Here is a 23,990-nt window from a genome sequence, read left to right as displayed (position 1 = left end):
GCTTTAGCAGCTACTAAGATTTAGCTATATTTCTGTGCCAAAATAGCAAAACCGTGTTAGAGGTTTCAGTTTAATCTTTTGATTAAATAGATTTTTAAACTGACTCAGACCTCTTAACCAAATAACTTCCTGTGGCATACAATAAAGGTTTGGGGTTGGCTTTTTTTTTTTTATACACTACTCATTTTTTTTTCTATGTCTAGGTACATATCTAGCCCTTCATATGATGGAGTGAAATCCTAACAAGGCAAAAGTGTTTTATATCTGCTTTTCATGTAGGTAAATAATTATGTAAAAACTGAAAGCATCAGGGAACTATTCTGCCATAACAAGGCACGGGATGTTGTTAAACCACATCTGCAAAAAAAGTTCTGTAGTTCAACTAACCAGAGCCCTTCTGACCTGTCACTTAACGCCATAGAAACTCCACTGATTCCAACAGCACTTGGCCCTGGGTTGAACTAAACTGAAAGGAAATATTATTTCTTTATAGTAGCACTAAGAAAGCTTTAATTTTCTTTTACTTCAAATCAGAATCTTGCCACATGTACAGTGCAGCAAAGGGCACTAGGAATGCACAGGACTGCAACAAAGGCTTTGAAATAAGGTAGTAAAAATTACTGACTTCCCATACCAGCACATTTTCCAGGAAAAATTTCTCTCTAAAAAAACAAAATTAGTTCTTAAAATTATTTCTTAAGTCTCTCCTAGTTCTTAACTATAAGTCAGCAAGACCAAAAAATCTTTTGCACTCCTATTTAAGTTGCATGCTTTGGAATTTTGTTACTGCTAGACTGTATGTTACAGCATTACCTGCTCAGCCCTTTCTCTTTCCTATTCAACCCCAAAAAAGGGTCTCTGTAGATCCTAAATCTGGAACAGGAAACACATAGGTGAGATCATGGACCATGTCTGAGAGGCAGTAACAACTGCATTCACCCACAGCAGCAGCCTGATACTTCTAGGCAGGCTGGGAAGAGTATACTGGAAATTGTCAGTGAAGGGTGGCTGCACGGGACACAGCTCATTCTGCCCAAACTCACACTCCCTGGGTTGCTCTAAACATTATTTAAGTGTACACCTCTAACAGTAGGATCAGACACTTAGCAATATAGGTAATTTTTTTCCCTAGGGCAGTCACAAGCCTAAATTGCGTGCCAGTTCAAACCAAAGCTTTCAAATCAAAGAGCCTTCAATACTTCGGATTTCAAGATGAAAAGACTACAGCTCTATTCTTACAGGTAATATAGTAAATACTATAGTGGAAGAAGAAAAATAAATTAAGAGTTGAGTGATGCTGACACTAAGGAAAGCACTCCAGAACATGAAACGTACCATTTGGGATCTTTGATAAAATAAGCTTTTCTTTTTAAATACAGAAAATCTGTAGCAAAAGTACTTGTTAAAAAATAAAGGTGGGGGGCTTTCAACAACTCCTATGAAGCTCTATCAATTGTTTCCTTTTTCTTTTTAGGATTCTCAGTGAACTTTATAATGATTTACAATGCTTATCAATGTGTTGTATCCTCAAGAAAGATTCCAGATCCATTAGAAGTGTAGATCAATTTGGCAATACCAGAAACTCCTGTACTTTTCTATGTTTTATTTTCTTCTATGAAATTGTATCCCAGTTTCAGACAGAAAGAATTATCGTGATCTACTTTTTCAGCTATACCAGCTACTGACAGGTAAGATCCCAGGTATTCCTATTATGCATCATATTTCAAAGGTTAGGGTTTGTTTGTTTGTTTTTTTTTTAATCTAAGCCAATGTAATTGATACAGACACACATGAATATGGAATGCTGAATTAAATACCCAAAGTAGTAAAATAAAAACAAATGAAAAGAGAAAACAGAAAGAGACAGAAAGGAGATTATATACATATTTAAAAAGAAAAAGAAAAAAAGTCTTTGAAATAATGTGGTAACATAGAATATCAGCTGCAGCATTTTAAAGGCAGCTCTGGGACACGGAAAAAAAAACAGTAGGCCTTGTTTATAACCCAGTAGGCACTTTCAATTAGCCAGAGCTAAGTAAAGTAGCAGCTATCAGTGAAAGGTTATTTTCCACCTTTCCCTGAACTGCACAGAAAAAAAAATAACTCTCAGAGTTAAGGAGAAGTGATGTCTTTGCACAATGCACATCATATGAGTTCAAGATAATGAAAGTGAATTCCCCTTATTTTGTTTATTTAATAGATATTACAAACCCAATGTGTGGTTCTTACACTAGAGGCTGCAAGAGACGCTCAGTTCAGTACTCACGAGGTTTAAGTTAGTCCATATTTCTGCAGGAAGTGACCTGCGGATGGGGAGCATGAGATGACACGATCTCACTCTTTTCACGGGAGAAATGTACAGTAAATGCCTAAAATAGACACAGGCTTTTCTGTATCATAACAACAAGCAGTGACCTCATCAGACACATGTGTACAAATCGAATCCCATTGGAAGGATTTGTGAATTAGTTATTGTGAGATCTAACTGTTTTCAGGTAAAAGTTTCGGAAAAAAGAAAGAAAAATAATCAGAACAGGCCACAGATATTAAAATAGTTGTGTAAAATGCACTGAGTACTGAAATTTCTGCTCATTTGCAGCAGTTCAATTTTATATCTCCAAATACTTACCTATATATCAAATTTACAAGTGAACCCTCCTCCTTCCCCACTCCCTCCCAAATATCATTCAAAAAAGCTAGCCTTGTCTTAGGACCAAAAAAGTGAGATAGGTGCTTTATGAAATCAAACTTTCTAGTATCAGTAATCAATGAAATAAATATGCATTTTATTTGGTATTAACTGTGTACATACTACTAAAGTTACAAAAGTATGGTATCTCTGCAAGTAAAAAAGTGGTCCTGATTTTTCTTAATAAAAAAATAAATAAAAATCTACATTTGGGTTGGTTTGCCAGTAGAGTTCTAGGAAGAACAGCAATAGCATACAAGGCAAAGTAGTTTTGCAGCAGATTTGCAACCATGTTGTCTGAACGAGGCTATGAATCATTAAAAAGGCAAATCAGAAAGCCACACAGAAATCAAGCATCTCATTCAGTTCTCTACAGTTTTTATTCTCTGTGGCAAAAGAGGTTGAGTAAGTGCAACAAGAAGACAGAGTTTATAGTGAACCTGAGAATTTAGCCTAACTTTGAAATGTACAGAGATAAGCTACCTTCACACAAGCAAACACTCTCATCCTTGTAACATGCTTCAGATATTAACTGTCCAAGTTTGCAAAAAGAGAACCACGTGATATGCCAAGTAGTATGCAAAAAATATTGCTGAGTACTTATTTATGTCAATACAGATATTTTAGGTATGAAGGTGATGTGAATTATATGCTGAAAGCTAGCACACAGCAAGGGAAAAACATTAATTTCTAATTGCATAAGGCATCAGTTACTAATATGTAGCATAATTCATCCTCCTTGGGATAAAACAAACTTACTGAAAGAATCTTAAAACAAAAAAATATATGCTTTATCTTGAGAAGGAAGAATCAGGCCTAGAAAACCAAAAATGCTTAAAATACCATACTTCAGCTTCTCATTCCCAAAAATGCCATGTGCATAAAATAATCCTTATTTAACAATGACATCAGTCTAGCCTGAGATACTTATATATTAACATATGATACAAGTAACAGTATTTAAAGTTGACTAAAGTTCACAACATACAGTACTTCCATAAAACAGTAAGTTACAGCTTTTTTTTAAATTGTATTTTTGCATCATTATTGTATTTTGCAACCTACAAGAAAAGCTTTGTAAGCGCAACCACCATCTCACACTCATTAGCTATTAGAAGCCTTTATGTAACAGAAAGGTCATTAAAAAAAAAACACCTCATTTAAGACTGAGTTACTCAATTCCTTACTGAAACCACTGGCAGCTGCAAAAGAAAAAACCAATACTGATTATTTTTTGCTAATTATTAGAAGTGTTTATCCACCTTGCCAATTTAGAAATCTTAAGTTCCAAAGCAAACATTATGGTGATCTGTGTTAACCTGTTTAAGTCAACGAAATTAAGAGCTCACTTTCAATCTTGTTTGCCATTTCCTTAAGTTGATTTGCATCATATAGCAATACAAACCTTGCAGGTAAAACTGTTAATAGCTGGTTTAAGTGCACTTTCTGAAATACTAGAATTACAAAAACAAGGTTAGCACATTCCCAAGAAAGCACTGTTAAGTTTAACTACAGTCCTTTTCACATAAATCAGAATACTGCCAGTACTGAGTATTGAGAAATTGTTTGTCATAGAACCTTCTTTGAAAGGTCTTCCAGAGAACGTCTGTAGTATTCAGTGCCAAGACATTTCAAGACAAAGTAAGCTGTGACCTGTAGTGTGAACCTGCACTGGGCATTCAGTTTCATTGGCTATACGGTTTAGAAATACAACTGCAGAACTCTCAGAGTGAGAAAGCTAACAGCCACAAAAGTTGTTAATTATTAAAACTTGTATACAAATGTAAAAAAGGCAAACAGCAATTAAGGCTCAAATACATTTACTCCAGTCTCCTACAGTTGTAGGTACAAATGTGTAATACCAACCTTCTGGAAGGGAATCAAGTTACTAAGCAGATACAGAACTGCTTGACAAACCACAGTCTGTGTCTGCAAGCACTCGGGAAAAGTCACTACAGCACATTTCCATAAATGTTCTTTTCATTACAGAATGAGGGCAGTAACTTCCGAAGATAAGGAACACTGAACCTTCGTTTGTCTGCAGCACTGCATAGTCACACAAGTTGTCTTCAACTGAGGATAGACTTATTTCTATTACCCATACTTCCCTCACGCCCCGAATTTAAAGACATGTTTTGTCCCCTTTGACAAAGAGCTGAAGACAATTCAGTTTTCTTGCAGCAATTAACTGATTAGGATGAACTTTTCATGAAATCCCCTTCCATCCCATTTCCCATGCTGTTCACCTACAAAGAAAACACATTTCCAGCTGATAAAAAATAGTGCATCATCTGAACACCTTATTTTGCCCATTTAAGAAAAAATGTCTCTCCTTACATCTCTAACATTAAAAACTGCCATTGCATTTCTCATGTGCTAGAGATGCACATTAGTGTGTTATTTAAGCATAAAGCTAATGTCACCCAAATTTTCTATGCTATGTAAAAATTTCTTTGTATCAGATTATTAGCGAGTATTAAATAGTATAAGTATTAGTAAGTATAAACTAATTCTAATAATCCTAACTAATCATTATTCTGACATCGCCTTTGGCAGTCCATTCCAGATTGCTAGTACTCACATCATATTCACTGGTTCTAAAATTTGTCAGGAATTAGAAACATCAACAGGCCACCCTCAAATTGTCAGAATTCATCTTTGACGTGTCTATGGCCCTATACAGAAAAAAACTTTTGAAATTTTGTTCTTGTGTAGGAAAGACACAGCCAACAATAGGTAAAGTGTTGCCAGCCCAAGTTTTGTTTTCCCCAGCACAAGTTCACAACCATAACAGCTCAGCTGCCTTCAACTCCCCTTGATAATGATCCCAAAGCACAGAACATACAAATCAAGCAACAAATACTGGTAGCTGCTCAAATATACCAAAGTTACACTGCAGATATAACACAGGACTTTATTTTCAGAGGTGAAAATAAAATAAGAAAACTACAGAAATCTGCTCTTCTCTGTCACTTTAGTGGTAGAGCAAACTTCACACAGACTGGTATTTGAACAAAGGAGGAGGGAGTGTTACATGTAATTTATACAAATATCTGCAGGCGTATTTCAGAAAGACAAAAATAAGTCAGATATACAAAACTGTAACAGAAAGTGATGGTAAAAAAAAACTATTAAGAAGCATTACACCAGAATTCAGTGCAAACGATATTATTCATAGCTTGCATAGCAAAAAGTTACTGTTTTGAAAGTTTTCATTTTACATTTCACAAATTTACAGGTGAAAAAGCAAGCATGCAAGTTTTCTCAGAAAAGACTATTCACACACACAGTTAAAGATCTTCATTAACAGAAAGTGCAAAGTTTCATGCACATATTCTCCAGGTAACTTGTTTAACGAGAGGCCAAAGAAGGTAACCACTACAAAAAGAGATCAATCACTGAACATTTTCTGTTTTGTTTTGTTTTTTTCTACATTTATTGCCACCTCTCATTTGTAAATATGACTCTAGAATGAAGCTAAAAAGTTACAGATCCTTACCTGCCACACCAGCTGAAATCACGTGTACCTGGGTAGAATCTGGATTGAAAATATTGTTCAATTTTTCCTTGCAGTTTGAGTAAGCAGCAAAATATATCGCTCTAAAATTAGAACAAAATCCAAGTTATGTTACGTTTTGTGTCGATACGAGCAGTGCCATTAACTTCACTAACTCAGGATGATCTTTGTTCAAGTCTGTCTTCCTCAGTAAAAAACTACTCAAGGAATAACTCTTGCAAAGTACTGGGACTATTCTAGGAATGGAAAATAAAAAGAAGATCATACTTTACAATTTTTTCTTCCACAACAGCTCCAATTAACATTTAGTGAGGGGAAGGATAGATAATTAGAAATATGGCAGTGATTTTTGTGACACTAGGAAGTTTAGCCAGGGAAGGAAAACATTGCTGAACTGAGAACTGAAGTTACAATATTCTGTATTTCTTTAATAACAGATCAGATTTGTTCTAATGGACCTAAACTCCTTTCAATAGCATTACAATTTCAAGAGAACTAGCAAGTATGTAGCTTTTTTTTTTTAAACCAAACAGAACACTTAATATTTATAATATTATTCCAGCATTCAAGAGGTAAATATTGATAACTTGCGGTTATACTTTATAACTTGTAGTTATAAATATTTATATTTTAAATGTTAGAACAGCTGTGAAGCTGGGATCCACATTTTGTTTCTTTAGTTCTGCATTTAGAATAGACGCATTCTTTTCTCTGAATACACTACAAAAAAATGTGTAAACTTGTACTACATTCAAGTCTGTGAGCTGGTATCAAAAAGCCAGACATAACAGTCAGCATGCCAATGCAATATATTACGAAAATTTTTTTTTTCACTCATTAAAGCTAAAAAACTTATTTTAAGCACATCTAAAACCCACATTTAAGGTTGTAACTCAGTTTTTTTACACTAACAGACACCCCTCTACAAGACAAAAAAAAAAATGAACATGCAAGTTTTCATGAACAGAACATTAACCTCATTTGCTGTGCAAACTTGTTTTTCTGTATTATAAAAAAGATAAAGTGCTTGCTTCATGGGTGTAATTTCTAAAATGGAATCTGAACTCAGTTAAGTATACTGGATGTGTTATGAAACATGCTTCTCTACAGCTTATTTAAACAAAGAGCTGCTGTTAAATCCACTTAGCTAATGCTTAATTGAAATGAAGTACTGTACGAAGACCGAGTCAGCCAGAGGGGGATGAGGATGTGCTTATTTATAAGACTTCACACATTATATCCAGTTGACATTTTTAGTAGGGGCAGGGAGGGGGAAAAAGCTGAGTATTTCATCTGGGCAAAGAAGGGAAGGGTATTAGAAGATTTAACAAAATTTACTGAAAAGGAAGTTTTTTGCAATTGAGGATATTTTTCATTGAGGATAGTCACTTATAAAATAGAATCCATTGCTGTATAAAAATTGCTGTTAAAAAAGCAATATCAATGTTGAACATTCAGACCAGACTGGACTATCAAAAGTACATACTCTTCAGATTAGGAAGTGCTGATACCCCACAGGTGTCAAGTACAGAGAAAGCTACTGGAATTACTTCAGCTTCTCTAAACAGCAATGCTAGTGATCAGAAAATACCTCAGGTATTCCCAATTCCTTAAAAAAAAAATCTGCTAAAATAAAAGCACTCCAATTCCTGAATTTTTTTTCTCTTATTCATGCAGAGGATCTACAGAACACCACTTCATCTGTCAGATCTAAGCAGAAGACAGATCAATGCTGAATGGAAAGTCTAGTTTAATAAAATTTTCCAGAAGCACCCAAAGACGTTAAACCAGAAAAGTTAAGATACTCTCCAACTGTGTCTGCAAGAGACAGGAATGTCTTCTCTTTAGACCAAAAAAAACCCCAAAAAACCCAAACCAAAAGCAGGGCACTAAGTCAAGGGAAGAATAAAACCTTTGTGGAATATATTCCCTCTGCATAAAGACTCTTCTCTTAAACAGAATAGAAGGGAATAAAAATGGGCCACAAAACAACTATAGCCTCATCCAGGGTTAAGTAGTTATATTAGTTTTACACAGCTTTGTTTCCATACTCTTCCTTAGATATTATCCTATTTTTGGACTGAACTTAGGGTAACACTTGCATGTAAGTACCATTTCAAACTCAGCACCTTGCTCTGAATGCCAGCACCAGCCAAGTAGCTACAGTATTTGTGCTGATGCAGAACAACTGACAGCAGCAATATCACTCCCAATTAGACCAGATTTACATCCCCGACTGCTGCACTCTCTGACACTGCCCCAGTAGCCTTTGGAGTCCAGCCCACTGCTGGATCTGCTTTCCCTGGGACAGCTGGTAAGTGTGTCATCCTACCCAGCCTCACCCTTTTTGAAGTTTCAGAACAGGCCTCCTACTGCATGGGGACAGTAGTCTGTGCTTCACCAGAGTTCAGGGAGAAAGACCCAGTGTTTTGAGGCTACAGTCACACAATTGCTTCCTGAAGATGGATTAACTGAAAGCTAAATCTACCTCTGTATTTTCAAAGATACAAACTTCTTGTTTACATGTGCAACTCCTTAAGCATTTTCCTTCTTAACTGGACAAAACTCTGCATAAGAGATAGTACACAATAGTAAATACTATTATAGTAGCATATAGGATAGTATTTGCTGAGACAGTTGGTGCAGGGATGTGGGACTGGAGCTGCAGAGTACATGAGTGGCCCAATTTCTCAGACAACAAAATTACCCCAGGAACCAAAGGTTATTTGCTAGTAAGTATTTACAACTACAGATGCAAAACTTGCTTCGAATAAACCTGAAACCCCTTAAATAATGTACAGCAACCTGAATTTCATTAAAGTTATTTCATTTACTGTACACGTTTGCATTTACCTGGAAGGAGCAACGCCTACTAAATTAGGACCCAGCCCCCTAAACAGAGAACGAGGACCTTCGTTTTGCAAGATCATCCTAGAAAACAAAAAAGTGACAATACTGTAACATTCACATCAAAATTAAGAAATGCACTGACCACCATAACTACATCATTTTAAGCTTTACTCTGTGTAAAGCTTTTATAATAACTGACAATGCAGTGCTGACCACAAAAAATTAGTAATTTCCTAGAATCAGCATAAATTCCATTATTGTTTGACATGCCATAGAAATCCAGGAACTAAATGCAGAAGTAAAGCCTTATGACCAGACTCACCTCAAAGACAAGCACACATAGAGTTATCTGCCATTAGGAAGTTAAAGAAAGTGTCCTTTTATCAGGGAGAAAATACTAAGCATGGAAATGTTCACATTCCTGTAGGTTGTACACTGTTTCAGGAGACAAAAATATTTGATTCTATTCTACATTCCTTTCATCACCCTTTAGCTCCCAATGTTTGGGAACTTTTTTGGGTGGGAGGGACAGGAGGTGAAGGGCAAGAGAGGAGGAAAGGAGAGAGACTTACGAAGGTTCAGTTACAGCAAGTCTTACACCTTCTGAGAGCAGCCCAGGAAGATGTTAGCTCTACTGCTTATCATGCCCGGCCAGGGACAGCTTTTGCAATCTATTATCTGCTCTTCTCAAAAAGACAGAAACCTCAACACGGCTTTGCATGTGCTACCCTGGTTTGATTCTACAAGACTCCTAACAGTACACTAAGTTACATGTCAGAGGAAAGTAGCCTTTCAGATACAAAGTCCTGCCTTCCCCATCCCCATAAACAATTTAAATGCACTAGGCATTCAACTAGGAACCCATTCTCAGCTTTATTCTTTAAGATATGGTGATTATTTTGACTACAGTAAAAGGAAATTGAAACCTCTGATGTGAGAAGTGGCCCTTCCTTGAGGCTGGCATGGATTCCCTCCTGTCATTTCTGAAAGGCTGCCTGTGTGCTCCTACTCAAGCACTGCTGGCTGGGCTGAGAAGCCAGTGCTTTTTCCTTTTCGACTCATTCCAGAAAAGACAATCCTTACCTCCTCATGCAAGGTAACTCACTTAAGTTTGAGATTAACTGAAAAAGGAGTGTAACCCACGCAAAGAGTCACAGCCACAGTACAGCCCTAACATCTTGTGGTACCAGGTCCACTATAAACCCAGCTCTGGAAAGAGTGCTTGGGTGGCAGGGGGGTGTCACCTTCCATCTTTGGGGGATTTACACATAGAGAAACATAGGGATATGAGCAGTGAACCGAGACCTCAAATGAGACATTACTAGTACTTAACTGTTTGAAATACCTATCCCATGTAACTGGTTTTTGGAAAGAGCTGAAAACAATTATGCGGCAAGGTACACTGGCACAGTAAGAGTATATCCATTAATATTCAGTCTTCATGAACTCAGTTTGTCCAACAATCTAGATGCTAGACAGATAGGGTATTTTTAAAAGTATAGTAGGACATGGGAGGAGAAACAAGGACTATTCTGCATCCCATCACTGCACATTGCTCTAGCAATTGCTTTAGAACCAGATTTAAAGTTAAGAATTAACTACTTCACTAGATGTTGCAAAACAGAACTCCGTGCTTATTGATTTAGAAACACTGGCCAATACACACAAATAGTTCTCCTGTATATTTCTTCTTCAAAGAGACATGCAGGTTAATGACAAGTCAATTACTCAATAAAGCAAATTACCCTTGTATAAATGGCCAACCTGTTCTGATTTCCAGCAGCTGGTTCACCACAGTTCTAATGCTAAATCAAACTGATGATCTCTAGAGGTCCCTTCCAACCCTAACCATTCTGTGATTGTGTGAAAGTTTACATTTGCTTTCAGTAAGCAAAAATAAAATAGTAGTTCTGCACAGTTACCATCACTATTTAGGAATGCTGGCATATAACGTGTCCAGCAACCTCTTAGCTTCATGTCCATAACAATTACATATTATTTCAGTATGTGGGTAGTGCTGCTCCACAGCAGTAACTGGAATACTGAACACATACTCGAAAGCACTTTGGAAATACAAATTACTTTGACATGTCTGTCATCCTGAAAGCATTTCCAACACTTACAGAAGGAATTATTCAAAAAATCTTACTGCATTCCAGATCTCAGCATGGGCACAGCATCAGATTACAGCAAAGCTGAATCCAGTTAACATGATCTGTGTCCACTTAAAACACCACTTAAAACACCACTTAAAAATCACTACCACCACAACATCATGTGCTACACATATGTATATATGCACATATAACATATGCATGTATACAAAGCAGCAGCAACCTCAGTGTCTTAAGAGAAATTTAGGAGTGAAGTGTACCAGGCCTATTTGTTTCTTCTGGATCTACAGTGTTCCAAGACTTGACAGAGCAAAAAAGAGTTAAAGAGAGGTGGCAGCGGACAGGATTAGAATGGTGGTAGTTAGTGACGATCTTCTGTATTCACAACACCAGCTGGAGGAGTTCCAGAGCCTACACTGAAAATAAGACACAAACTTTTTGCATTAAAGAGCAGATCCCATAGCCTGCATTGTTTTATTGAAAGCAGTAAATGGCAAAACCATGGTTTGAAGAGCAGCACAAATGCTCCGTATGGCCTCAGCTGACCTGCTGTGTCACATGAGGAAGCCTGCATTGGAAGGCCGGTCAGATTTCCATTATCAAGGCCTCAGGTTTAAACTCAGCAAGGTTAGTTATAAGAGGCATTTCCAATACGATATATACTACAGGTATTTAAGAATAAAGGATTTGCTTTTGTTGCCAGAGAATGCAGACACCTGTACCAGTTCTTCTGAGTTTGTTTCCTGACAGAGACACCTTTGAAGTCACCTCTGTGGATGCTTAAGATGCAAAGTGATTCCACAGCAGTCAATTAACTGAAATTCTGACATCATTTGCCTGATTCACCCTACTTTTAGACTGAATATTGTGAACCTTGGAGCACTGCACCGAATTTGGTTATGAGAAGAGACAACCAAACTCTGACACCTACGAGTCAGAAAATATCAAGTGACAGTAAAGGCATGAGAGTGACAGAGGAATCCAGTTTGTTTTCTCCACTAAACAGCCCTAGTCCCTTAATCAAGAATAATTATGTCCTGCACCCACATATTTTTGTTGTCACAGTCCATTGCCATGTCATTTGTGACTTTAACATTTACTGTATTTAAAGAACTTGAAACCCAGAAAAGTTACTCGATATCTCAGTTGTTTGATACTGACTTGGAAGAAAACACATCTAAGCAAAGAACAAAAGCAGCAGAAGATACACGTTCTTGTATCACAGATAAACAAGCAACATGTCTAAGAAGCAGATTTAACAAAAAAATCAAACAAACCCTACCAAAGTTCATCATGGACTACCTCCACCTCAGTCTGAATTTGCTTCCTGGGAAGACCAAGTTATTTTAGGTTTTAGGGATGAGTTTAAAGCATAGCAGGCTTCTAGCAGCTGGGCATAAGAAACAAACATCTGTTCACCCTGCTATTCATTCAGATACATTTCTAAACAGAAGATAAATTCATAACCAAATATTCAGGGAAGAAGCTGAAGGGCTCAATTTCCATTTTACAATCTGAGCTCTTTCTTCCCACATACCTGTTCCCAACATGCTCACTCATCAGACTCTTATAGTAAAAAGGCTCTGAATCAAAACTTCCACAGTAAGAACTATCTTCCATTCAAGGAGCTATTTGGATACAACCTCTAATTAAGCAAATCCTATCCTCTAACCACATTAAGGCTAAATCCTACACTGCAACTGCCAGAAGGGGCTCTCTACAAACTACTACTCACTGGTTAATTGGAGACAGAAGACAGCTGGTCTGAGTCTTATCAAATTCTTTCTAATGCAAGAAGCAGTAGCAAGTCCTTTCTGGAGGAAAACTCCCCTCATTCCCAAATACTGAAGGTACCTCCCCATAACTGGCTAGCTTGAGTCCCCCCAGAGTGAAATGAACCCTGCCTAAGGTCTACTAGCAGTTTAACTGTGGCCATACAACTTTCCTGCGGGTTACTGAACATCACAAGCACTGGTGGCAAGGAGAAGAAAAGCAGTCCCTGTTCAGTGAGGTGCTATGCAAACAAAATGTCCCAGATGATGGCAAAATCTGGCCTTACCTACCACTTACTAGCTCTAAAAAAGTGTTACCAGTCACACATCCACCAGAAGATATCGAAAAGCAGGAAGGGTGGTGAAAGTTGAGTGAGACTAAGAAGCTGAGTTAATTTTCATGGGGCTTCTTGCCTCCATATTCACCAACATCTATGACTTGGAGACAAAACAGTTTAAAAGTCTTATACTAATGCTTTTTCAGGATGAAAAGAGTCTGACTCTCAAACGTTACAATGCTCCCAGTGAGTTTTGGGGACATAGTTTGGAGCTGTGAATTGTATGGGGTATATATGCTCTGACTAATTCAAGGCACAAACTCAAGCATGAAGGACATTCGGAAAAGTGGAATGTGAAACTTAATTACAGTTAAAAGGCAAAATATGGAAAGTCATTTCACGGTAGCATCACAACAGACAGAAAAGTCTGAATCTTTGATATGGATTTGTCCAACACACCTCTCTCCTCCTCCCTCCCCAAAATGAACCAAAAACCTCAAAAGCAGTACACTGACTTCAAACAATGGAGAGGTCCAGGAGAAACTCTAGTTACTCGATTGACAGTAGCACCATTCACAGTGTTGAGATGGACTTCAGAGATGTAGAGAGTCACAGAGGAGGACTGTAATCGTGTTTTCACAACTTCCAGTGGACATGTCAGAATTGCACCAACAGTACCTCCACATCTGCCAAAAGAAATAGGATCATCACATTCTTAACTGCAAAGAAACCAAAGGATACATTCACATATAATTAACATTATACTTAACACAGTCTCAAATTGCAAAAGGTGAAGAAACAACTGGAAGACGCATGACAATGCTGCAGTTATCTGCCCTTGAAGGCAAGCAAACTGTTAAGTCAGTTTGTTAACCCCACAACTTGGGAGTGAAAATTTAAACAGACAAAAATAAAGTGTCACAAAGTGGTGAAGATGCAGAGTCTTCAGTACATGCTGTTCAAATCAGTTCAGGTCTGGAAAGTAGCTCAGTATCTGAAATGTTTAACTTCTTATGGTAAATTTTAACTTTTTTTTGAATGTTTAGTGTGCTCCTGACCACAAACAAGGTGCCAAAAATCCTTAACAGTAGAAAAGATTTATGCACTATGCACACAGGGCTACATGTAAAAACTGGTAAAAAATACGGTGTGGCAATTTAATAAAATTAAAATACTTATGAAGACACCTTCCAAGCTCAATTTGTATTTTGGGCATTGTACCATGAAAGCAACGATTCTCTGAGTGTTTCCTGAGTTCTGCCCATTACAGCAAGACAGACCAGCTGCAGTAGAGTAGAACCTGGGAAGACAAGAGAGCTTTAAGCAGCTAACCAGGTGAACACTTGCAGATTTTTCTTCAGTCTGCCACTCATTTCTGCGAGCAAGCCAAGGCAAGCCATGCATGATTTGTGCTGACAGCAGTTACTCCCATTCTGCCAGCGCAGAACTCAGCCAAGAACACACTACTTTTCCGCAGCTCTGCTTAGAGGACTCTTCTGGCTCTTGTTCATAACCAATTTATTAATATCTACATTCCTACCTGTTGAATTAGGATCACATACAGCCTCTGAGGGAAAAATATCAAACCCCCAAATTCTGATTCCAAAGACAACCTTAAATTCCTTGACATTACCATTACAAAAAAACTGATTCCCTTGAACCTTTTCTGAGATCAGTATTCTTAACTCTGTCAAACATCCTTCTTAAAAGCATGACCAGGACACTATACGTGCCCTTTTTAAAAAACAAACAAACAAACAAACCAAACCAAACACACACACCAAAAACCCCAACAAAACAAAAACAAAACCCAGATTTAAATTAGGGTATTAATTAATGCTATTAATAACTCAATCTGAAATCCACTAGCACATAAATACAATTCATACTAAATTCAAAGGCCCCAGCATTCACTTTTCTGGTGCAATAACTGGAGCTGGTGTTTGATTCTGACAAGATAGCTATCAGCTATTTTGTTTTAACATGAGAGGCTCAAACATCCCTCAAACCTTCAAAAAGCTTTAAGACTTCTTCAATAGTATTTTTTTAAATAACGTCTTCCCAAGTGCAAAGGAGAGCTCAGTACAAATTAGGAGTAATAGCCATGACTCACAATCTCCTATGAACTTTGATATGAAGGTAGCTTCTAGTCTGTTGACTCTCTTCTACTGCAGAGAATGCCAGAAGTAATGGTAGTTCTTAGCACAGCACTGCATCCTAAAAAACTAATACGATAAAAACTAATATAATACAAAAACTGTATGAATTGAACTGACAATACCAAACAGCTGCAAAGTAGGATAATGTTTGATGATGTTCACTTAACACTCCATTTAAACCTAGTGACCTAGAGGCATCCTATTACTAAGCCTAAAGGCATCCTGTCCCACCCCTAACTCCAACATTAGACTGAAGTCTACTCTCTTCCAAGTTTTATCTGAGGAAAGAAATCAAGTTTCTTTGTCAGTCTGGAAAAAAGTGTTCTCACATGAAGAGGGAAGACAGTCTTCCAGAGTGTGCTGTACATATGCAGTAACAGATTGACACAGCTTTTAGAGGCAGCATGTTTAAAACATCTCTGAATGAGCAATTCACTTGCTTACTCTTCTAATGGTAAGCTACAACTATACTTTTTAAAATAAGAGTTGCAGAAAGAGACAGACTAGATGTGCTAATATTTATTTTAGCCAGTGTTGGAAGCAGAATGAGCCTGTAACATGTTAAGGTTCATAATATGAATACCACACGAGAACCACAGGTAAGCCAGCCCTCAAAATGACTTGAGATGGAGCTTTAGAGCTTGAGCATCTTCAAGACAGACAGCAAATTACTGTGTTTCCTGCAGTTCAACAGCAGACACTGCTGTATGGTAATGTGCCTGTGCAGGCAGTGTAGGAAGTTGGCTTTAGAGGTTATTTCCTTTCTTGCAACCCCTCTGTTTCTGATTCCTTCAAGCCTACTCCCTTTAAGGTCTTTCTGCATTTGATTTTGGAAAGGTTACATGAGGACTTGTTTTCAAGCAAGAGTAATAGCAAGGGAAAGCACGTGGTACGGTTTGTATTAACGAGAGAAATACTATGGAAGGGGGAAGAAAGGAGGAGGAAAAAACTTGGCCTGCATTCTTCAATGGGGTTTGGAATTTGGAGCCTTTAATACTACTGGTTCCACAGCTACATTGCACTGGAAAAATTTTACAAAGTTGAAGATTAACACTGACCTGGAGCTTGTGTCCTCCATGCTCCCCTGCACCACATCCCAGTCACCGCCAGGGATGCCTGACTGCAACAGCACTTCTGTCAGACACTTACTGCGGATGGGTTAGAAATACTTCATTCAGCAATGGATTACTAGGGGAGAGGACAGACATACAGCTACTCAGTGCTTTTTCTGTTTAAGTCTGCCTACAGCAAGCGTTGTTCAGTGATAACTAGCTGATGTAACAGCAGCCAGCACTATTTTTACATGCATCATAAGGAAGCAGCAGATCACCTTCCTCCCTTTAAGAACTGTGCACCCTCTACCTCCAACACATTCTGCCATTCAAGTCATTTCAAATAATCATCACTCTTGGCAGTTTCTTACTGTTGTGTTGTTGGATGGTTTGTTTTTTTTTTTTTTTCTTTAAAGTTTAAGATGTCTCAACTGAACCTGAGAATATTTCAAATGTTTTCCACTGACTATGGATAGTTTGGATTAAAATTCTCCTCTGTCCCCTATCTTCAAGATCTCAAATTGCTACTTACAAATGAAGAAAGCAGAGAAGTTTTATAGTGCTATGTAATTCTGTATTGCTCACAAACAAGTCTTTGCAAAATCCCCAATTTCTAATTCTGTCAAAATGTAATACCTCACTCTTCCAGCCCTCAAAAAGCCCCATATAAAAGAGAATGCATCTGGCATTGAAGGAGTGAAAGAAAAAGTCCCCAAATGTCAAGGAACCAGACCATGGCTCAGTAGTCAGAAGATCCACTGAGTTTGAACTGAACCACTAAATGAAAGCATAATCCAGGAACTATACTGATTTATCTAGTTCACTTGAACTTTTAGATAAACACTGTAAGGCTTGACAAAAATCTGTTTATGAGAAACTGTCAGTAAACATAGCTTGTAGGTAAACAAAGAAGAGAGACAATTCAATAACTATGCACTCTGTAAAAATAAGCCAGCTCTAAGAAGCACACCAGCTGTTCTGTCACCAGCATCAATGACAGTGTATTTTACTTAGAAATGTATTTCTGGCCTTGCTTATTTAACACACTGCTAGAAATACTGTGAAAGAGACAGCTACTTCTTTGTGCTCCAAGTCCTGGCAGGCCATTAACAGCCAGCCACCAGCTCCAGTTTAGCAAAAGTGTTCTACAAATTGCCAGCAGACTGCTGCCACCATTCCTGCTACCCTCCTCACCAGCTCAAATTAATGGGAGTTTTTTTAGTTTGTGGCTTAACACAAATTAGGGAGTAGCACAGTTTGGAAAAACATTTTTTTAATATTTAGACAATTATTAGATTTCTTCTCCTCAATAACACAGGTGGAATTTTGTAAACTACTCTAAGAAATTTCTACTACCTAAAACCATTCTGGGCTTCAGCATCTCTAGTCATGTACTAGGCCCCAATAACTCATGAGAACACTTACTAATGTGTAACTCTTTCTCCAGGATTAGATGAGTTTCACCTGGTAGAGTGAGTAGGTAAGCAAACACTCTCCTGCTGACAAAGTATAAACTGGAAGTGAAGAAGGGCAAAACCTGAGCCACTCCTGTGTCTCAATGTTTACAGCAGTTTCTAATGAATGCTGTTCAGAAGACCACTTGCTCATCTTACCTATCCTAAGTTTGACATTTGCCTCTAATCAATGTTTACTACAAGCCTTTTTCAGCTTTGCCAAGTGAGTATAAGAAAAACTTGCAAAGCTGACTTTCAGCAGAAACTTCTGATCATACAAGGGCATGAGAATCCACCTGTAGTTCCCAAGTAATCTGAAGGGCAGAAGAGCAAATATCAGTAGTTAAATCCACAAAAATAAACACACAGGTGAGAAAAGAAAGATTAAAATCCCACTAGTGATAACACAGGCAATTTAGAGAATTAAATCCACAGCTTAAACTGTACAAGACGACACAGGAGACATTGCACTCAGTGAAACAGATAGAGAGACATGTAGTTATCACCTAACCTGAAGGATTGTGACAAACTTAAAACAGTAAAATTAAGAACAGTTGTCTACTTGACATCTCTTGGACAGAAGAATGTAGGAAGATGGCAACGCTCTCCAAAGCTGGAGCTTATTCCAGAGAGCACCCACAAAAAAACCCCCCACACATTCAATTTGATCCCTAATGTGCATTTAGAAGCCCATCACCTCACCAGATTAACAGAAACAAACCTGGAACTTTTTGCGCTTTAAACTCTGCTAGCAATTCAACACAGACATAGTATTGATAAGCATTTTCCCCAGATAAACTTGTATTATTTGTGAGACACTGCAAGGAAAGAAATACGCACATGCTTCAAAAACCTAATCCTGGTTGGCATTCAAATCCCAGGTTCTATTTCCAGAGATGGCTGCACAAGAAAACCACCTTTTATTATCGCAAGTTGGGGGCATCTGCTAAGAAATCACACTGCCTTTGTCCAGAGCAGTTGAATATCTTCTACTGTTACCTTACACTCCTGCAAGTAAAAGCAGAGACAGCTCCATCACAGATGAGGGTCTCTACTTCAGCCACTGGACTGTCTGTAAGTGCTCCAAAGCAGATTAATACGCCCAATGCCAGTGTCAGCTGACCTAGAAATGAAACTGTCAGTGCAAGAGTTTTTTTAATTCCTTCAGATAATTCTGTATTTTATACAAATAAAAGACAAGGCTGCATAGTCCTAGTCTCAGATTCTCCTTTCACAGTATTTGTAACCATAGCCTCAAAGATAACCCTTGACCCTGTTATCTTGGGTCTACATTCATTCATGTATTTTACCAGCTGTTTCTCTTTCCTGTATGAAAATGAAAGTTCCATGCAAATACTGTCTGCCAAGAGAAACAGCAAGAAAATTGAGCTCAAAACTCTTGTCTAAAGAAACAAAACCCAAGCCACTTGCAAACAGAACTCCTTCTAATCTCTTCACCTCTTACTGCAAATTCACGTCCTAAATTTATCAGCAATTTCATAGAGCTGTCTTACAGCACATGAGTAACTTTCACATCAACAGATAGAGTCGCAGGTTTGGATATTAAGTTTACAGTATCCCTCTTCTGAGGGTATTTAAGGGCTTTAGCAAGTACAACTTTCAGAAACAGCAAGAATGTATCTCATTAATCCTGAATTTTCAGCATTTTCCTGGTATTGTACTGCTAAACCTTTCCAGGTTATAGACCTTTCCATCTTCAGTGTTAATTTGACAACTAGGAGTACTTGCAGCCAGAAACCCTTAACCCCCTTATTCACAGATTATGTTTCTTTGCTGAAACTTAGAAAGTGTAAGTTAAGCTAACATCCTTAAACTAGAAATACTAATCAAACTTGCTATTTCTAACAGTGTAAAAATCAAATTCCCCTGATGTGCTGAAATATAGAAACATACAAGTGAAAACAGGAAAAACACCACAAGGGGAAAAAGCATCACTGGGTTCCATTAGCCAAAACAAACAACATGTACAGTGCAGCTTCTATTAGGAACCAGGGTAAATAAATATTTACAACATTTGTGTTAAGTAAAACCAGCTGAAAACATCAGTCATCTAGAAAGAAATATGAGAAACACACCAGCTTCACAGTTTCTCAAGTACTGGCAGCAATTTTCATGAAATTTGGTAACTTCATGGAGCAAAACCCAAGCTGCTCTGTGCTTTAAACAAACACTGCCTTATTCCCCACAGAAGAGTATGTGAACACAAAAACAACCTGAAGTTTGGACAGGAAGGTACTAGCCTTCTACACCTTACAACAGGAAGAACTCGTTCTGAAAGACAGCCAGGGTTATGCCAGGAATGCATTTTAGGGTAGAGGGGAGTCCAAGCACTTGGCAACTCTCTATGGCCCTATCATCACACTACCTCCGACATTATTAACTAATATCTTCCTAAACAAAAAAGAAAAACCCCAGGGGTCTTTCACCTTTACTTCATACATTTCAACAGCGTCTGATCTTTCTGAAGAATTCAAGCGTTTATCTTATGTATATTTTCTGAGTCTTAACTATTTCAGCCATTGCAGGGATTTGCTAAGAACCTCTGTCAGACAAAGAGTGATTTAAATTACAGATCAATGTAAGACAGTTCTATAATCAGGACAAACAAACACAGACTCCTTCCTATACTCCCTCACATATTAAATTAGAAAACAGCCAACTTTCTGCAAGAAACACCAAGAGTAAAGAAAGAATTAAGAAGTAAACCTGAGACTGTCCAACCCCAAACTCAGAAAAGCAGTTGTCCACCTCCTAACTCGAAACAGTCCCTTCCTTTTTGCTGAGGAAACAAAGCCCAGACAAGTTCCCATGCCCTGATGGAAGTTTGTATGATACAGAATTACTGTCATAAGCTTTCTGGAAACGAAGAATAAATCACAAAAACCTGGAAATTATTTTTGTAGCCAACACCTGAATTTTCATTCTATGTGCCAATTATGATAGCAAGCAGGTACATCCGAAACATAGTAATCTCCCCTATGTAGCAAAACATACAGGTCTTTCTACTACTTTTTTCTGTTGTTTTAAGTAGTCTAATAACTAGAAAACCATGTAACTGTGTAGCTTACATAATTGAACTAAAATGTTCATCTAAAGCCTACATTTCAATCACAAGACTTTGTAATTTAAGGATGCAGAATGTTCAATTGATTCTTCATCTTGGTTTGGAATAAAAGCACTTGAGTTTATACTACCAACATGCTGTCTACAGTGACAATAGTTACTATTTGACTGGCAGATAGAAAAACAGAAGATATGCAAAAAAATCTACAGTTTGTTTCCTGAAACAGAAGAGTTCTGAGCAATGCAATTGAGTAGCTCAGAAGGAAAAAAAAAAAAAAAAAAAAAAATAATATCAAGAGTTTCACCTGAAGCACAGTTTCATACCACGATCCAGCCCTACAGGCATCCAGCTAGTTCCTGCTCCCACAAGGACAAGATACTATTAGCAAATGGAGCTGTAGTAACTACACAGTTTGTGGAAACAGAACCTGACAAATAGGGGCATCATGACAAAATATGAGCCAAGTAAGTGATTTCAAATGTGGCACAGCATGAAACTGAACTCCAGGTACACTATCGATCCATCCAGGTATGCTCCCTGCAATTACTCTTCACTACAGAGTGCACAGTGGCAGTTTTGAATATAACCTAGAAAACTACGCTTAAGTGCCTTTAGGTGACAGTGAAGTTACTGCACAGAACCAATTGCTTAGAAATTCTACCAGTTAAAACTCCTTTTTTTTAAGGAACGTGTTCTTAAAAGTAACCTTTTTTCATTAAAAAGGAATTCTTTATTTTTCTACCTTATCTTTTTTCTTGTAAGTGCGATGCTCTTCTCATGCTCTGTATTTTCTACTTCTAAATGTTACTGCTGTTACTTTTACATACAGAACTTCAGAGAATATCCTATTTTAAGGAAGTCAAGAAGGTCCAAGTAGTACATGGAGGGGGTTGCATGTAAATGAAGTAGTACTTTGTTGATGTATTGGCTAATGCATGAACTAGCCCAGCAAAATCATTTAGATGAGCTTTCTTTTCTAGGAAAAAAATACACCAACTCAATGATGGTGCTAGAAACTACATTAAAGCCATTCCAAAATGAGTACTAAATTATTTCTTACTTAGAGTTAGTATGTCTATCACAAAATATTGGTTGTATTTACCATTAACATGCAGTTATGAAATAGAGATGGGATTCTTAAAAATGAAACTACTTGAGTAAGAATTATTTTAGAAAAACAAAGCAAGTAGTAATTGCTGAGTAATTCCCTCACCAGCACTGCCATAGTGGCCAGCACAGCTAAGAGCCTATCAAACCTGTTAGAAAGGGATGCAGAGATAGGAAAAAAGGAATGAGGGAGAAAAAAAATTATTAGAAATGTGAAACTAACTCCCAACATGAACTTCTAATGGCCCAGAAGTATTGCAGTTTGAGTTATTGTTGAATTGGTCATGCAACAACCTAGGCAGCTACAGAAAAATCCCAGGATGGCCCCACCTCCATTACTAAAATAGTCATGTCATCAGTTACAGTTTCATTACAGAAAGCAGGAACTGAAGACTGAACTTAGACACTACAAAAGAAAAAAAAAGACCAGCAGATTGAGATAATCATGTTGTTTCCACACAGTCACCAGTGAAACCTAAAGGAAAACAAAGCTTCTTTCCTTTTTCTTTAAGTTTCATGACTAAAGATCACTCAGGTGATCTGTAGCCCACCATCTTCGCAAAGAAGATATGAGATGACCCTGAATAACTTCTCTACTGCTGAATGTGACCAAATATACACTGTTAGCTTTGCTGAACTAAGCTCCCAATTTGCTGAACTCAGGTTACAGGAAACACGTGGCTGGCAGAGGAGGAAATGGTGTTCGGCCTTTTCCTCACAATATAACCCTTGACCCAACTGGCCAGCAGCTAGCCATAGACCAGACTCCTCTGCAAAAATAGGAATGAACAAGTTGAGCTGAGCAATCTTCATCCGGTCTCAACTTTCAGGTCTGTCTCTATCATTACACACGATTCTGCCTAGTAATCTCCCCTATGCAGAGCTATCAAGTTAAAGTGCTACGATAAGGCAGCCGTCCCTCTACTACTTTTCTGAATGTTTATAAGGATGTGAAGTCTGAAGGAAAAAAAGCACACACTACTACATCATGGGCCTCCTGCTGCATAACCACTCTCCTCTTAAACGGAGTGCCAGAAATTAAGGGGGTGAAAAAGCACCCACATAAGCACTAAATCATGTGCATAACGTACAAAGTGTGCTGGAAGCAGAGAAAGTGCTCATGTGTATCCAACTCACCCAGACCTGCTCAGAGTAAACACCACATTATTCTTGCACCACAAACACTCCAGTCCAGAGGCAGTAAGTTCATTTTGGCAAGGAAGAGCACAAATGGAAATCCAAGCTTCGAGCTCTCTCATGGGATGCAAAGAATGTTCTCCATCTGCCACTTCTCCCAGTTCCGCTCAGCCATGCTCACTACCCAAATACACTTTTATAGTTAAGTCAAACAGGATGCCCAGCTTTCTCTTTTAAGCTAGGGGTTCTTCCCACTCTATCCCTGGAGGGACCACAGGCTGTGTAACCACATACATCCCCAGCATTACAAAGCTTAAAAAGATGAAGACAGACTAATACCTGCAGAGACACAAGAGTTACCTCAAACCTAACCAAGGCTACAAGGGCCACATCTTTACTTCTAGCTATATTTTTCCCTGCGATTTCATCTGTCTTCATGGGCAGAAAGCTACAGGGCCGTGTCAAGCCCCACACCTAAACACAGTACACACCAGACTGTTGAAATGCATTCAGGTAACGCAGCAGTCCTTTGACGCCTGCGTTACCAGCTAGTCGTTTCTAGACTGCTGAGCACGGCACATTCGGGCAGCCCCTCCGATGCGGTGGGGGAGCCCATGCACGGAGGACACAGCGTGTTTCTCCACGGAATAACCAGCTAAGGGACAAACTCCTGGAACAGCGATTAGAGGGAAAGGTCTACTTTTACGGGAAACCTTCACCCCCGCTTCCCCCAAGGGCCCACGAACCACCCGCGCGCCACCCGTGACAAAAGGCAA

General features: G+C 38.2%; 1 protein-coding gene across 1 annotated transcript in view; it reads right to left on the bottom strand.

The window, feature by feature from the left end:
* SLC25A36 (solute carrier family 25 member 36) overlaps positions 1–23,990 on the bottom strand; it is a 34,089-nt gene that overhangs the window by 9,427 nt on the left and 672 nt on the right. Inside the window, exons 2-4 of the mRNA XM_068406703.1 lie at positions 13,736–13,906; positions 9,060–9,137; positions 6,189–6,289 (exon numbers count right to left, since the gene is read on the bottom strand). Coding sequence (XP_068262804.1) covers positions 6,189–6,289; positions 9,060–9,137; positions 13,736–13,906 — 350 coding nt within the window. The remainder of the gene's footprint in view (positions 1–6,188; positions 6,290–9,059; positions 9,138–13,735; positions 13,907–23,990) is intronic.

Source organism: Nyctibius grandis, chromosome 8 (genome assembly GCF_013368605.1).
Source record: "Nyctibius grandis isolate bNycGra1 chromosome 8, bNycGra1.pri, whole genome shotgun sequence".
Lineage (NCBI taxonomy): Eukaryota > Metazoa > Chordata > Aves > Nyctibiiformes > Nyctibiidae > Nyctibius > Nyctibius grandis.
The sequence above is the reverse complement of the archived record's forward strand: the minus strand, read 5'-3'. Positions and strand labels throughout refer to the sequence as shown.